Below are 16,909 nucleotides of genomic sequence, written 5' to 3' on the forward strand. Positions count from 1 at the left end.
ACCTTGATTAAATTTCTTTCTGCAACCCCTTGGGTATAGTCATTCCTTTCTTCAGCTCTTTGTATTGCTTCCAGAACTCTCTGAAGGGCTGGTTTTGTGGACATGAATTCCTTCAGCCTATTTATGTCATGGAAGATTTTTCTTTCCCCTTCGACTATAATAGACATTTTGGCTGGGTATAGTAATCTGAGTTCTCATCTGTGGTCATTTAAAACTGGGAAGACTTTGGTCTAGTCACTTTGGGCTTTCATATTTTGCACTGAAAAGTCAGCTGTAATCCTAATGGGTTTTCCTTATATGTGACTTGTTGTTTCTCTTTTGCAGCTTTCAGAATTTTCTCTTTGTTTTGTGCGTGTAGTGTTTTTACTACGAGGTGCCGTGGAGAGTTTCTGTTCTGGTCCTCTGTTTGGTGTTCCGTATGCTTCTTGTATTTGTATGGGCATGTCTTTCTTTAAGTTTTGGAAATTTTCTTCCACAATTCTGTTGAAGATCTGGTCCATGCCATTGTCTTGGGATTCTTCTCCTTCTTGTATGCCTATGATTCGCAAGTTTGGTCTTTTTATGGTATCACTCAATTCCTGCATATTCCATTCTTGTGATTTCTTAAATTTTTCATAATCTTTGCTTGAGTGGTCCAGTTCATCCACTTTATCTTCCAATCTTGATACTCTGTTTTCCATTTCGTTCATCCTATATTCTGTTTTCCATTTCATTCATCCTATTGGTGAGACTTTCTCCTGTCGTTTCTAATTCACTTACTGAGTGTTTCACTTCTTTCTAATCTCAGCCTGAGTTGTCTTCAATATTTCTAGCTCTTCTGAATTCATTCAGAAGTTTATCCCTATCTTCCTTCAGTTCTTTGATTTCTTTGTGTGTTCTTTAAATTCAGTGAATTCTTTTACCATGTTTTTTAATTGTTCTTTTGAACATTGGGTGCAATGTCCTGTATTATCTCTAGGGGGTTCTCATTGTACTCCTCTAGATCACTATTGGTATTTGGTGGTGATATGTTATTTTGGTTTTTCATGTTATTATTTTTTCTCTGTGATTTTGACATGAATTTCTTTTGTAGTTTCTGATTCTTGTGTGAGACTCAAGCCTTCAAGTTTAGGTCTGCTTCTTTTTGTGAACTTTATGTGTCTTTGTGGTTTACTTTTTGGGCATGAAAAGCTGGCTCCTCTAAGCTTCCAGTTCTCTCTTTTGGAGTGGCCAGATTGCTTTTGTCTTCAGGAGTTCCCACAGAGGCCCAAGTCAGATGAGAATCTGTTGCTTTCGGGCTTTGTAGTAAGGTCTGGATCCCTCCAGGAAAGATGTTGTCCTCAGGAATTTGCGGGTTGGAACTGCCTGGGAGCATGGCCCAGGAAAAATGCTGGTCTAGGGCAGCTGGTGGCTGTGCCACCCAGATATGCAAAGGAAGATGGGGGTGGGAAGCAGTCCCAAGGGCTCTTGGGGACTGCACTGAGGAACTGAGTTGGTCTGGAAGCAAAGGATCAGGAAGCCAAGAGGTCAGCCCTGGTGTCCAAGAACAAGGCTGGTGGGTTGTGCAGCTCAGGGAAACAGAGGGAGGTGGGGGGGGACCAGGCCTAGAGAGCTCCTTGGGACTGCAAGAAGGAACTGTGTTGGTCTGGATGCAAAGGATCAGGAAGCAGTGGTGGTTCCCCTGGTGTTGGGGGTGCCAAGGCAAGGAATGGGACCGTGCTCAGGCTAGGAGGAGAGATGGGAGGGTGAATGAGGCCGGGGGAGTCAAGGTGCAGAGGGCCCTATGGACTTACCCAGGAGAGAGGTTGGTGGGTTGTGCATGTCCAGGGAAGCAGAGGGAAGGGCGGGTGGGACCAATCCCAGAGGGCTCCTGGGGACCCGGAGAAGGACCTGGGTTCGTCTAGATGCAAGGGATCAGGAAGTAATGGTGTTTTTGGGCAGAGACGTCAGCCCTAGTGTCCAGGAAAGAGGCTGGTTGCTTGTGCAGCCCAAGGAAGCATAGGGAGGTGAGGGCGAGGTCCATCTTGAAAGTTTATAGGTGCTTTTAAGAATGTGAAAGTATGTAATCTTCTTGTAAAAGAGTTTTTATCTGGATATTAAACTGCTTTGGTAGAGTTCCACGTTAGATTTTGAAGTTGTTCGTAAGTGATTAAACTCTAATGAAAAATGATGAAGAAGGCCAGATAGTTGACTCAGCACTTAAAGTTGACTGGCACTGAACCTGGTGAGGTCATTCCCTGGAATCTATAAAATGGAAGAAGAGAACTGATTTCCATAAGCTCCTGTTGACCTCCACATGTGTACCCACACACAGACACACAAGACACACACACACACACACACACACACACACACACACACACACACACACACACACACCAAAAAAGTTATAAGGAGAAATGATACATAGCAAATGATGTTTTTAGAGGTTTCATTGAAATATTCGAATGTACTTAAACTCTTTTATGTATCTGAGCACTTAATTTGCTTTCTGTGTTTTCTCCTTTACCTTCACAGATGGAAGAAGCGCCCTCAGAGTCGGAGAAACTTTACTCATTTTATGATCTGGAATCAAGTAATCATCTTAAAGTTAAATCTGTCATTTGTTTGCTGAACTTCTCTATCTCCCATTTCTTCCCCTCCCTTCGTTTCCCTTTCCCTCCTCCCCAGAGATTTCTTCTAGAGCCTCACTCATGCTGAGCACCTCTGACTAGCCCCCAAATGCTTTAATATTAACTTTGCTTTTTTGTTTATTATATGAAATAAACCTAAAGAACAATTTTTGTTTTTACAAACAATTGACATATAACATTTGTTTAGTAGATCTCAGGGTAGATTGGATCATATAGGAATTTAAAAGATATAAGTGGAGTAGTGTAATTGACACTTACAGATGGAACCATGTGGTAGTGGGGGCTTGGCACAGTTAATTATTACTAAATACTGCTAAGAATGTTAGCTTTGTGAATTTTCTGTAAATCTTTACTGGAAGCACTGTATACTTTTTTTTTTCTATGAATAAATTAAACTGCCTGGAAGGGAATAGAAAGTTCAGGCCTTCGAATGGTGGTAGACAGATCCTTCCCTTATTCCTGGCATCCTAGAGCAGGGATCAGCCAAGCAGTCCCTTTTTTGGCACCTGTCTGGACTGTACTTATCCAAGAGGGGCTGGTTTTGACATTTCATGATCACTCTGAAAACACTTCAGCTACAAAGTTGACTACAACTGAAGCCAAGGTTCCAGCTTCAGAAGGCCTTGCTCTGGTAACATCTACTGCACACCACCTGCACTGACATTGTAGGCAGGATCCTGAGGCATGCCTTGGGCAACTTTAACTGGCCCTGCAGCTTTTCTCACTGAAGATGGGAGTGGGAGCACTTCTTTGTTAACTCAGAAAGAAGTTATTTGGTTAGTTGTAACAAAAGCTGTTCCTCGATGCAAATGCCTTTGCATGCCTTTTCACCCCTGTCACCAGGATGTTTAGCTACTTTTCAAGTCAGCTTGAAGATGCCTTCCTTTGCTGCTCCTGGTGTTGTACCATTAAGCCCAATAAAAGATGTATAGACTTTCCTTGCCTACCTGTACTTCTAGCATAAGTAGAGTGGGCTGAGCTGGTAACACGAGGTAGTGGAGGTAGTGGAGCAGCAGCTGCAGAGTAACTGGCACAGACGTGATAGTGAGCAAAGGCAGCAGAGTTGATGAAGAAGTCAAGAAGGCAGAAGATAGTGGGCAAGAGACTGGGGTTCTTGACCAGGTCAAGAGTTTCCTAGAAGTTGCTAAGTCTTGAAGATAGAAGCTCCCTACATCTAACATACTTGTTTGCTGCAACGCTAGCAGCTATAAACACATAGGCTTCTGACACTCCAGGATCAGGAACTGTCATACTAGCTGATCCTGACTGCTGTCAGTTGCTGCTGACACTAGATGTTGCTTTAGAGCTAAGGCTTTTACTAGCCATCTAGTGCTGGGTGCATAGCAGTTGTAGTCCAGAGCAGTAAGCCTCTGACTTGAGTACCTAGTGCTATAAGTTCTTCGATTCTAAGACCTGGATTCATATACATTTAGTTCTTAAGGACTGAAACTATAAGCTTTTGAGTCCATCGGCCCACTCAGGTGAATACTTGTGATTTCCATTTGAGCAGAGCAAAAGGGTCTCAGTCACTTTGTTAGTAACATAATCCAGGTGACAAACTTTTTCTTTTGTTTCTCTCTTCCTTTTGCCCCCTTCTTCCCTTTCTTGGTTTCCTTTCCATGTTAGTGAAAAGTGATATAGTGGACAGGGCAGTTCTAGGGAGATTTAGTATAACGATTCCTTTAGATATTAAGGAAAGTTGAAGGTACAGATGACTTAGGCTCTGTGACAGTATTGAACATTGTTCTGTGTGGCCGTAGCGGTGGCCAGCTACCAGAGATGACTTACAGGCTCTCCAGATGTGAGTTCCAAGCGTAGCCAGGCTTATTTTGCTCTTGTATAATATCAGGCCCTCTTCATTAAGGCTGTAAGTGGTTCCAATCCAAAACCAGCTAGAATTCATAGAGTGCATTTTTTATATACAGTTGATCACTTTGGTTGGAGACAAATAAGATGATAACCTATAGATTTATGATTTTAGAATCCTAAGTGCCAAAGGCAATAAATTACTATTTAAGAACTCGTGGGGTTAATTATTCTGTTGAACTAGTAATTTAACGAAAACATGTAGCCCTGACATGGGAAAGAGAGTTAGTTCAACTTGATGTGTCTTTTCAAGTTTTAATAGAGAACTAATTAATCATTTTTCCTTGTTGTACTGCTAGGTAATTAACATCTTTTATAGTGAATTTTACTGTTAACATTAGCCCTGCTCAGTAGCACTGTCATTACATTGCCTTAAGTGAAATGCTCTCAAATGTTATTAATTTTGTGGTACGCTCTTAATCTTAATATGCTGTTTGTAGTAAAATAAAACAGACACTTTTTTCTTTTTTCTTTTTCTTTTTTTTTTGGTCTTTTTGAGATAGGGTCTCCCTGTAGGCCCAGCTGGCTCGGAACTCACTATGTAGACCAGGCTGGCCTTGAACTCACAGAGATCCACCTGCCTCTGCCTCCAGAGTGCTGGGATTAAAGGTGTGCACCACCATGTGTGGCTTCAAACAGAATTTTAAGGAGGTCATATTGGCTTTAGAATAATTTCTTTTGTGTTTTTTAAGAAAAATTTAATTGATATATGGTTTACAAATTTATGGAATCCAGTACAGTGACTCAATAATGTATATAATATGTGATGATGAAATCAGGGTAATTAGCATTTCCATTTTCCACGGTTCCTTTAGCCAGGTGCAGTGGCTTTTGCCACTTTTTCCAGCACTTGGGAGGCAGAGGCTGGCAGATCTCTGTGAGATTGAGGCCAACCTGGTCTACGTAGCGAAGTCCAGGCTGGATAGGGCTACAGGGGACCCTTTATCAAAAAAAGCTTAAAAAAGTATCATTTGTTTGTATTAGGTACCCTTTGAAAGCTGAAGGCTTTCAGTATAATAATAAAATATAGGTATACAATAAATAATGATTGAATCAGAGTAATTGTCTTTTCCGTTTCAAAAATTTATTATTATTTCTAGATGTTGGGAAACTTTTTGACTATTTTTGCCTACTTAGCACCTAAATCTCTATGCCACGTCCTCCTTTTGCCAGTTACTATTATCAATTCCTCCTAGCCACTTCTGTTCCCCTTATTTAACTTCTGTCTCCTCTTTTTCTGTTCTTCCTTACCTCTAATGACCACTATTTTTCTGTTTTCTTAGATTCACTTTTGTCCTGATTAGCCTTACTTTTCAATTTGACATCTGAGAAGAGAGATCTCAACTGAGTAGTTGTTTATATCAAGTTGGTCTGTGGGCATGTTTGTAAGGGGTTGTTTTGATTGTTAGTTGGTATAGAAGGGCCCAACCCACTGTGAGGGGCACTGTTTCTGGAGCAGGTGGTCCTGGGCTATCTAAGAAGGCTAGGTAAGCATGAGCCGGCCACAGAGACAGTAAGCAAGCAGCAGTCCTCCAGGCTTTCTGCTTCAGGTTGTCTTGAATTCCTTCCCTGACTTCTTTCAATGATAGACTATAACCTGGAAATGCAAGCCAAGCCAAATAAACCCTTTCCTCCCCTAAGTTATTTTTGATCAGAATGTTTTATCACAGCAGTACAAAGGAGACTAGAGTTTTGTTTTAACTTCCTTGAGTGAATAAGCATGTGTGATATTTGTCTTTCTGTGCCTGGCTTACTTCACTTAACGTCATGTTCTCCAGTTCTATATGCTTAATTGAAAATCACAGGATTTCATCATTTTTTTAAATACCTGGATAATATTTCATTGTGTATCTGTACCATATTTTTCTTATCTTCATCCACTGATAGATATATAAGTTGATTCCATATCATGAGTATTGTACATAGTGCTGCAGTAAACATGGATAGATTGATACCTTTTGGATATGATATTGTTCTCCAAAATAACTGCATACCACGGTGTATGAATTCTTCTTTCTCTGCATCTTTTCCAGGATTTATTGAAAGCTTTTGAAAAAGTCATTTGGAAGCCTTCTTAAAACATGTGGATATACATATATAATAGAGTTACCCTATAAAGCGGGAGGGGTGGGGTAGTTCAATGACTCTATTAGACACCACAGGCAAGCAGATAAAAAAGTCCAGTTCCAGAAATTGGCTACCATCTATGGAGTTGTTGCCCAGTGAGGTCTCATAGACCACTAGACATTACAGGCTATTGCCATTGCTCTTGTTTACCCTCCAGAACCTGATGATAAGACCCTATTGCTGAAGACACCATGTATTTAAGTCATAGAACATGGAGAAATCGAGCTGGTACTGACCTAGAAATTTCAACCTTAGTGGCTAGCTTTCGTGATGCTGGAAGGTGCAATGCATGCTATCAGACAAGAAAAGTAATTATCAGTCTTACCCATCTATGAACCTTGCATGCTACAATAATGGCTGGCCTAGCATGATATGCCCACTGGTGTAGTAGTGGCGTGAATGTTATAGGAGTAACTAAACACTTTCTGATTGACTTTAAGCCCTGCTCCACAAGATAGAACCCATACATGGCATTGAATCTGTGTATCACTTCGGGGTAGTATGGACATTCTAACAATATTTATTCTTCTAACCAATGAACATGGGGGTGCCTTTTTTAAATGTCCTCTTCAATTTCTTTCATCAGAACTTTGTAATTTTTAAAAAATAGTATGTCTTCCAAATATTTTTTGCATTATTACTTTAAAATATCTTATTAATTCACTGAGAATTTCATATCATGTACATTGATCATAGTCACTCTTGTCTCCCATCTCCTCCCAGAGCTGCCCCTACCTCCCTACCCACCCAACTGAATACTTTCTGATTGGTTTTAAGGCCCATTTCACAAGATGGGACCCATATCTAGTATCATTATTCATTACTGGGTTCAAGAACCTGTGTCCAGATAAGTCATAGATTCTAGGAGAGAATCTGCTGCTGTTATTCTGATAAATGAACATAGTATTAAACTTATCCCTAATGACACCACGATACCTATAGATTAGTGCATTGCTCAGACCTCATCAGAAAAATTTCTTTTTGCATTAGGTAATGATTAACATAGAAACCCACAACTGGTCATTGTGCAGAAAATAAGAGACTGAGTATTGCTTAGTCTTAAATGGGATATCTATATCACATCCTCTCAAGGCTCAGGGATAATCATAGACGAGGGGGTGGAAAGATTGTAAGAGCTGGAGGTGGTGAGTAACTACAATGAAACAGTGTTTTCTGGACACAACAGAGCAAAGTTGCACATGTGAAGTCACAGTAGTTGACAGTACACATAAGATGTGCACAAACTCAAGCCAGACAAAATCCCAGCATCGAGGGGGAAGGTATGCACTCAATTCCACCTCTTGCTGAGGAGTTAGTGGTGGTTCATAGAGTCAGTTTTCTCTAAGGGTGTGACCCCTGGTAGGTTGACCATGCCCGGGGGATATCCCACATCCAAGGTATATTTGGGCAACACTTGATGGGCTTTAAAAGAATTTTGTAATTTTTATTGCAGAGGTTTATCATTTCTTTGGTTAAATTTTGGGGTAACAATTATGAATCAGATTGCTATCTCTCTCTTTTCTTTTTAGCAAGTTTGCTATTAGTGTATTAAAGGATTTCTTTTACTTTTCTTTTTTTTGGTCTTTTTGAGACAGGGTCTCCCTGTAGTCCCAGCCGGCCTAGAACTCACTGAGATCCATCTGCCTCTGCCTCCCGAGTGCTGGGATTAAAGGCATATGCCATCATGCCAGGCAAAAGTAATTTCTGTATGCTAATTTTGTATCCTAAAACATTATAGAATTTTAAAGCCAGTTCTAACTCTTTTCTTATGTCTAGAATCTTTCTTTTCAACCCAAACAGAGGAGAAGCACAGCTGTTCTGTGCTGTTTATCCAGCCTGGAAATTACTTGAAGTTGAGATTTCTTTAGGAGATGCATGTTTTTATTATGATACATTTTGTGTGACAAATTTTGCTTGTTTGAACTTTATATGAACTTTTTATATCTAATTTTCTGTCTTTTTACCTTTCAGATAATACTGTTTATCAGTCAGTTGTGACCTACTTGTAAATTATTATGTGGAAATGTCACTGCCTTAAATTCACTAACTTAATTATGATTTATGATAGTTTGTACAATTGTACACTGTGATGTAGAAAATCTGGTAATACACAACTGATTTTGTTTTAATTTTTATCGGTATGTGCATTTGTTTATTTTTTTGATAGCTGTTTGATCTTATTTTGTAGATAAAGTTTGGTAGAATTTAAATGAAAAAATGTGTATCATGATCTGTAGTTGTTAAAAGAATGAAAGGATGTCAGGATGGAATGTATGGAAGGAATATCTTGTATAAAAGCCAGCATTAAACACCTGAAAATTACCCATGAAGTTCACTTGATTTTTCTGTTTCTTTTCTTTTCTTTCTTTCTTTTTTTAAGATATTAGCAAACTGACTGAAGATAAGAAAGAGGGCCTCAGGCAGCTTGCTTTGACATTTCAACATTTCATGAAGGAAGAATTACAAGACGCCTCTCAGCTGCCCCCGTCTTTTGACATTTTTGAAGCCTTTGCAAAAGTAAGTTTGAAGTTTCATCTCTTTGCTGTTGCTATAAATCAATCCTTTACCTTTTATTTTGTAGTTAGTTGCAAGTCCGGCTGGAGCCTTGCTAGGATATGTAAGAGTGTTAATGCCCTGTGTCCCTTCCCTATCTAAATGAGCAGGGAACGAGAGAGTTCAGTATTGTTTGTACTGGAAAGAATGTTACTTTTTCTTTTTATCAGTATTTTTATGTTGAGCCTGTTTATTATCAGCCCTGCAGATATCTTTTAGGAGTGTCTGCTTTCTTTTCTTAAAAGAAAACATGTATCTCATTACTTCTTACTAGAGGATTTTAGTTTTATTGTTACATTCACTGAGTTTTATGAATGTATAGCCTGTTTTTGAAGTGAAAGAAATCTGTTTGACTCTATTCTGATTAACTGACTTTTAAATAATATGAAAGCCAATTTCTGACTTAAAAATAGTTTTCTAAAGGAAAGATTGGCGAAATCCTAGGTTAAGGATAGAAAACAGGTTTTATTTAGTATTCCATCTGTGGTCCATTGGTAGGAGTTGCATGAAGTGTTCTGTGTGAAAATGGTTTTGAAAGTTTGTTTTGGCCTGGGCTTCAAGGGTGCAGAGATCCTGCTGGGAATGGCTGACTATGCCTGGCCCTCCCTGCACTGCCCTCCGTCTGCTGTATCTAACTTTTTGTACTTAATATTCAACACATTTTCCGTTTGAACATGACTTTGCTATTTATCTTGCAGTTTATAAAATATACATTTAATGATATTTATCCTACGATTATTTATTTTAAGGTATGCTTTCAAAACTACTGGTTTTGTAAGACTTTAAATGTGAATAGTTTGATTACTAGAGATTTATGCTAAGCTTTCTCCAAAGGTATTTTTATTCTTTAAAGTATGTTTTGTGATATTTTGATAATATAATCTTAGTGTTATATACTGGTTTGCTTATAATTTAAAGTTGATTAAAAAATATAACGGGTGCTTCTCGTTGTTTATTTAGTATCCTTCTGAAAAATTGTAGCCTATGGTAGCTCCATTTGTACAACACACATGGGCTCCTTTGATGGTAAATGCTGTAGAACACCAGCATATGTCATATGATAGCTGTGAGTTCATTTCTTGGGATAATTCTGTGGCTATTCTGTGGTGTTATTTTGGTTGTTGAAAAATCTTCAACAAGTCTAACTGATTCATGAAAAACATCTTAAAATATAACTAGATGCAAAATGTGAATTGATGCCTTATTTCTTCTGTTTATTGTTAAACAATTTTAATTTCTCTAATGAAAATCTAGACTGTCTAGTTTGTCTTATGAAAATCTTTCCATGCTGTATATGGGGAGCATTCTGCCATTGTGATGAAGTGGGTAATTTTTTGACAAATGTTTAATAATATTCTGCCCTCCTCCCCACATGCTTGTAGTTACTTTTGCTATGAGAGATCGCTGAGCTGGAACAGTGCTTTCCACACAGGCTTGAGAACCTGAGCTCCGTCCCCTGCACCCATGTAAAAGCTGTAGGTGGTGTGTATGCTGTTGTCAGAGCTAGGGAAATGGACATGGCTGAATCCTTCAGGCAGCTGTGAGTCCCAGGTTCCAGTTTATAGCCTGCCTCAAAAAGGTGGGTGGCTCATGTGGACTAACACCTGAGGTTGACCTCCGGCATCCACATACACATGCACATGCACAGGAACACACACTTCACACTCACACACATCTCACACACACATACACACACAGAGGAAAACATATCTATCATCAACATTTTGGAGACTAACTGGATTCAGATGTAGAACTTTTGTCTCAAAATATACTTTAGGGGCCTGGAGAGATGGCTCAGTTGTTAAGAGCACTGGCTGCTCTTGCAGAGGACCCGAGTTCGATTCTCAGCACCCACATAACAGCTAACAGCCACCTGTAACTCCAGTTACAGACATCCTTTTCTGACCTCCGTGGGCACTGCATGACTCAGATGCACTTAACATAGATGATAGGCATTACACTCATACACATAAATAAAAATAATAAATAAAATATTTTGAAAATGTACTTTGGTAGTCAGAGGAAGGCAATATTATTAACCTGTGGCTCCTGTACTTCCTTGTGAAAGGTTTGTTAGTATTTTGTCATTTGCATTCATTTTTCTGCTCATAAATTCATCTTTAAAGTAGATCCTGTCTTGCTCCTCCCTTCTTAGGAAAATTTTTGTAATTAAACTAATTTGTGTCCTTCAAACCACAGAGATGAGCTATGGAATCCGAAACGCTGTGATATATCACTTCAAGCACCTTGGAAATGGGTGGACAGCACTGGACAGAGCTTTTCACCAGTCTCCCTTTCTGTGTCCATTTTCTGGTCATAAAGTTAAGCAGAAAGAAGAAATGGGTGGCACCACAGACTGTAATCCCTATAGTGGCTGCTTCTGCATGCCATGTGCAAGCTGTCAGTCCAAGGGACTTCCTTGTGGCCCTGTTTTCCCTGGTCTATGAGGAAGTGACTTTACCTGGCCTCAACAAACAAGATTCTGTGTTCTGGTTGGCTTTTTGTTTCTTTCCTTTTTTTCCTTTAGATTCTCTGACAGCAGTAGGCTTGCTAAGCTTTTGGTTTAGCCTATGTCTTTATCATCAAAGACATACAGAATCCAGGAGGAAATCATGTTTATTCAAGTTGGGACCAGTTGATGACATGATGGCTAGTTCCTCAAGGCTCTGTCTTCTGGTGGCTTTCAATTCTGAACCCTCTTGAGTTTCCGATGGAAGAATGATGGATCTCTTCTGTTAGACCAGTTCTAGGATGCAGTGTACTTCTGCATCTTAAGTCTTCTTTTTCATCTGGGATTTACCTCCACTACCCAGAGACCTTTCTGTGTAGATGTTCCTGGGTTATGTTCCGGTCTTCTTCCTGTTCGCTCACTTCTTGGCATGAGTCTCAGTCTTCCTTTCATCCCCCACATAAACACTCACATGAGTGACAATTAGAGTTTTGATTCTGGGAGCTCTGATCTTTCATGAATTTGTTGCTTGGTTGTAAAATTAAATAGCATGAGGTCCATAGGAGTAGATTTCTTCCCCCAGTATGAATATCAAGGAGGCCCTCATGTCCGAAATAGAAATGGATCTGAATTGCAGAAGGGAAGATAGTTTGGGAGTTTGTATACAGTGGTTTAGGAATGCTGGTGGGTGCTGCAGTGGTGCTGATTCTTGCAACCACTGAGATTTAGGAAGACACACCGGCATCTATGGCAGAAGATTGAGAAGGGTTACCTGTGGATGCTAGGTTCAGTTATGTAATAGTTCTAGCCAGAGTTTGACTGAAAATTGATGTTTATAATAGTTGCATTGGTGGTGACCAAAACTGATGGGCTTCCCGAATTTCTGTGCAAGTGATCTGGTGGATGGATGGAGAGGCTCGAGACATTTGTGTACATATTTGTTTGTGTAGCAGTCATTTCTTTTCAAACTTAAGTTTTTCTGTTCCTCAAGAATATGTGTGTGAAGGAAATCAAACCGTGACATCTGACGATCAGGAAGTGGCTGGAGCTGTTTGATTGTGAGAACACAGAAGACATGAGGCCTAGCTTAACTCTGCTGGCTTTTTGGATTAGGAGAGGACGTGTGTCTGTCTCCGTAGAAGCCCTTCCCCTCCCCATGCCACCTTTTTCCTCTTCTACTTCTACCTCTTCACAAAGCTTCTGGTTAGGTTTTGAAATGGATTTGTCTTGGAAGGACAAGTCCTATGCTAAAGCCATCTTACCGAGTGTTCAACATTTGCTCCATACATATAGAAAATGTATCTACTACTAATTATGGCTAATAACTTATAAGATCAGAAAATTACAGTTACTGAGAGGACAACTTTAAATGGAGATGATGTAGTATGATAATTAAGTCATTTTCTCAAAACAAAAATGTGGAATTCTCTGCATTTGCTTGTCTGTAAGTAGGATTAATGCTGATATCAACTCCTTCATGGATAAAAGTGAGGACTAACTAGAAGGTGCTTTGTAGAGTCTCTGACACACATTATTAATTTCTACTACTGTGGTTCTACCTCCCTGCTTTATTGACATTTGAGTACAAAATGTCAGTGTTTTATGTCTCCCCACACTGTCATTTCACCTTGAGCACAGTCTGAGGCTGATTGTAAACTAGAGTTTCAGATGGGAGCTCACAGTGGTGCCCAGTGCTGTGGTCTCATGAGATGCTGAGAATTAACCTGTCCTGATGAGAAGTTTTGCAAACAGGAAATAGTATGTTTGCTCTAGTAAGCTGTTTTTGTTTCAGTCCACAGCTGTTGTGACAGAAATCTGCTTCTACCTGCCTCCACAGCAACTCCATGATTTCTGAGTCATTTCTGCTTTCTGTAGATAATGTACAAAGAAGGTGGTGAATGAACTCTCTCACACTTGTATCTGAAGAGGACAGAGTTAAATTCTAAGTGTATGAGTTACCATAATTTACTGAAATAGAATGGGGTGTATATAACACTTCTATATCCCCTTCAGCATAATTACTAGAAATGCTTGTGAATAGGCTAAAGTTAATTTCAGTGAACAGATTTTGAAGTTTTTTATTCATGCCTAGGAAAAAATTTTTAGGGATTAATACAGGATTCTAGAAAAAAGTTTTTTATCTTTCCTGGACTTGTAACTTTCTCACCTAAATATGAATTCTGACATGATAAGATCAGAGCAATAAAGTAGAAACTGGACTACTTGCATAAAATGTTTCAGAAACAGACGCTAAAGTGGAAGCAACAGAATAAAAATGGCCTTCCTGACCACAAAACGTGTCTTTGTTAGTGTTTCCAGAGCCCTGGGAGCTCTGTTTAATTTTATAGTGTTGTGCAACTGCCACAGTTTTTTGATTAGAAATTCCACATCTGTTTCAGAAGACGTTCCCTCCCTTTTTTCTTCAAACAAAATAAGACTTCTCTGGGTGGCATGCTATTTTTATTTCTTTTTGTGCACACATGTCACCCCTGTGCTTGCCTTCTAAAATGTAATTTTTAATGCTTTTAGCTGCATCTGGTTTTGCAGTATATAGAGGTTGTAGAGGTTTGAAAGATGACTTTAGCAGGTGATGTTTTTCTGTGGCAATAGTTAAATTTTATATTCTGTGTCATTCTTAGCAAATTCTTTTTTTATCAGGGGAGAATTCTTTTATTGGAGAAGCAGTGGAGAATGTGTTAGGACAAGAATCCTGTTGATTAATAATATGAGAAGAAATACTGATGAAATATTTTGAGGTATGTTAGAATAAGGCCAAAAAGACAATACTCTTATTGTATTCAAAATTTAACTTGAATTTGGCTAGCATGTGCTTGAAAGACCTAGAGTGCTGATAAATAATCTATGGAGTATCCTGTCATATGCCTGTTATTTTAGTAAAGAGTCAACTGGAGGAGAAATCTCTAACCATTCCTTTTAATATTTTTATTCTCTGGCAAGCTGCATTTCCATAAAAAGAGAACAAAACCGAGCATGATATATTTGCCTTTCAGTCTTGTGTGTCAGTTGCTTCGCATTAACTGTTTCACGCTGGACATGTGGTATGTGGCACCAGCGCTCTGCACCATCTAATTTGTGGACATAATATTACCTCTCCTTTTGAAAGGTCATGAGATTGTGTGCATTTGCCACTTGAGGGCCTCGAGTTCATGTAGGAGTAAATTTTAGAGCCTTTTTCTTGATGAGCTCAGTTGGGTTTCACTACTGTAGTATGCTATAAAGTAAGAAGGAATGCAATTTTTTGAATTAATAAAGTGATGGATTATCTAATTACAAAGTTGATGTGCGGTGGCAGTATTATAACTTTGACTACATTGCTAAATGATCCCAGTGACTGATCAGATGTGCCTGGATTCCATTAAGGAAAAATATGCTATTAAATATTTAACAATAAAAGCAAGAGCAGACAGACCAGCACTGCTAACTTCCCATCACCAGGGTGTATGTACCTATATGTTTGGCAAAAACTGCTGGAAGAGACAGTAGTGTGCTCAGAACAGCTGCTGCAAGTCTTAGTTATTGTGATTTGACTTCTCTGCTTGTTTTCAGTAAAGTAGGCAAACAGCCAAGATGCTTAACCACGTACAGATCCTGGTGTTCTAATGATGAAATGGTGATGTTGTCATGATTTATGTTTCTTTCTTTCTTATATCAGATTGAGTCCCTGAGTAGATTCAAGGCACATTTATTCTAAAAGATGTTCTTCTGCCTTCAAATACAGTGATGTCTGTTGGACACTTGGGCTTTAAAAAGAAAACAAACCATTGATTAAATTTTAATGATGATATTTATTTATGATGTACTTTACTTTTAGTCTTTTGGTTAATATTTCTCTTCATTCATGTGTAAATAACATATGATAGGTGTATGTTTATCATAGAGACCCAGATGCCTTCTAACTTCTGAAGGTAGGAATGATAATTTAATTAAAGTTCTTTACCAACATTTTTATTTATGCTTGTGCTGGTGAAGATTATTTATGTAAGTAAGGATTACTGCTTTGGTATAAAGTATTGATGGGTAAATATGTTTGCCAACTCTTTTACTTACCTGTTTGAGTGGATAACTTCCCATTAATCCGGGAAAGACCGTGTTTTAAAAATGACAGCATATCATCATGAAACAGGAGAAATTACTTTCACCATTTTCACCTTTTCTCTAGTGGCAAAACAGTTCTTCTTAGGGTCCTATATCACTGCCATAAGGTACCACGGAGTCAGGAATTGGAACTTATTTAGTTTGAATCCTGAACAACTTTCATGCTTGTTAGCCAAATGAAATAATACATGAAAATAGTGATCTCTATTTTGTGGAGATCACTTTAATAAATATTTAAAAATACTGTTACAATCAGTAAGTATACAGCACTAACCTGAAAGACTACCTTGAACATCGGCCAAATTCATGAAATTCAGTAAATTAGTCTATCAGTGTTTAAGACTGATGTTTTCAGTTTTTCAGGAAATGAAGATTTGTTATGTTAATTATTCTAGGGCTTGGGAACCTTTCTGTGTGTAAGGACTCTCATAGTACACATTTAGGCTTTCCCAGCCAGAAGATGCAGGAGAATGCACTTTATCATAATGAACTGTAGATCGATTGGTTCATGTGCTAAGAGCACAGCTATGGTTTGCCTCTGTGGCAGTGTCTTAGGAAATTGTGTTCGACCCACAGGCCTCTCTCTCCGGGTAAGTCGATGGCGTCCCCCGCGTCTTGACTCCCCCAGCCCCTTCACCCTCCCATCTCCCCCGCAGGTCTCTCCTATTAGGCTGGGTCCTGTCCCATTCCTTGTCTTGGGGCCCCAGACATCTGGGGAACCACCACTGCCGCCTGATCCTTTGCATCCAGAGCAACTCAGTTCCTTTTGGGACCCCAGGAGCACTGCTTCTGGGCCTGGCCCCGCCCTCAACTCACTCTGCTTCCCTGGGTCTGCACAACCCTCTAGCCTCTTTCCTGGATGCCAGGGCTGACCTTTCCTCTTCCTGGTCCTTTGCATCCAGACCAGCCCAGCTCCTCAGTGGAGTCCCTAGGGGCCCTTGGGGCTGCTTCCCACCCCCATCTTCCTTTGGATCTCTGAGTGGCACAGCGACCAGCTGCCCTACACCAGCATCTTTCCTGGGCCCAGCTCCCAGGCCAGTCCAATCCCCAAATTCCTGAGGCCAAAATCTTTCCTGGAGGGATTCAGACCCTAGGAGAAAGCCTGATCCTTATCTGACTTGGGCCTCTGTGGGAGCTCCTGAAGATAAAAGCAATCTGGCCACTCCAATATAAAATCAAAAGAGAG

At 39.6% G+C, this 16,909-nt stretch overlaps 1 protein-coding gene across 1 annotated transcript in view; it reads left to right on the forward strand.

Moving 5' to 3' along the window:
• The window catches only part of Smyd3 (SET and MYND domain containing 3), a 698,868-nt gene that overhangs the window by 188,986 nt on the left and 492,973 nt on the right, over positions 1-16,909 (forward strand). Inside the window, exons 4-5 of the mRNA XM_008849150.3 lie at positions 2,497-2,554; positions 8,986-9,122. Of these exons, the coding sequence (XP_008847372.2) occupies positions 2,497-2,554; positions 8,986-9,122 (195 nt within the window). The remainder of the gene's footprint in view (positions 1-2,496; positions 2,555-8,985; positions 9,123-16,909) is intronic.

Source organism: Nannospalax galili, unplaced genomic scaffold (genome assembly GCF_000622305.1).
Source record: "Nannospalax galili isolate Female #2095 unplaced genomic scaffold, S.galili_v1.0 scaffold543, whole genome shotgun sequence".
Classification (NCBI taxonomy): Eukaryota; Metazoa; Chordata; class Mammalia; order Rodentia; family Spalacidae; genus Nannospalax; species Nannospalax galili.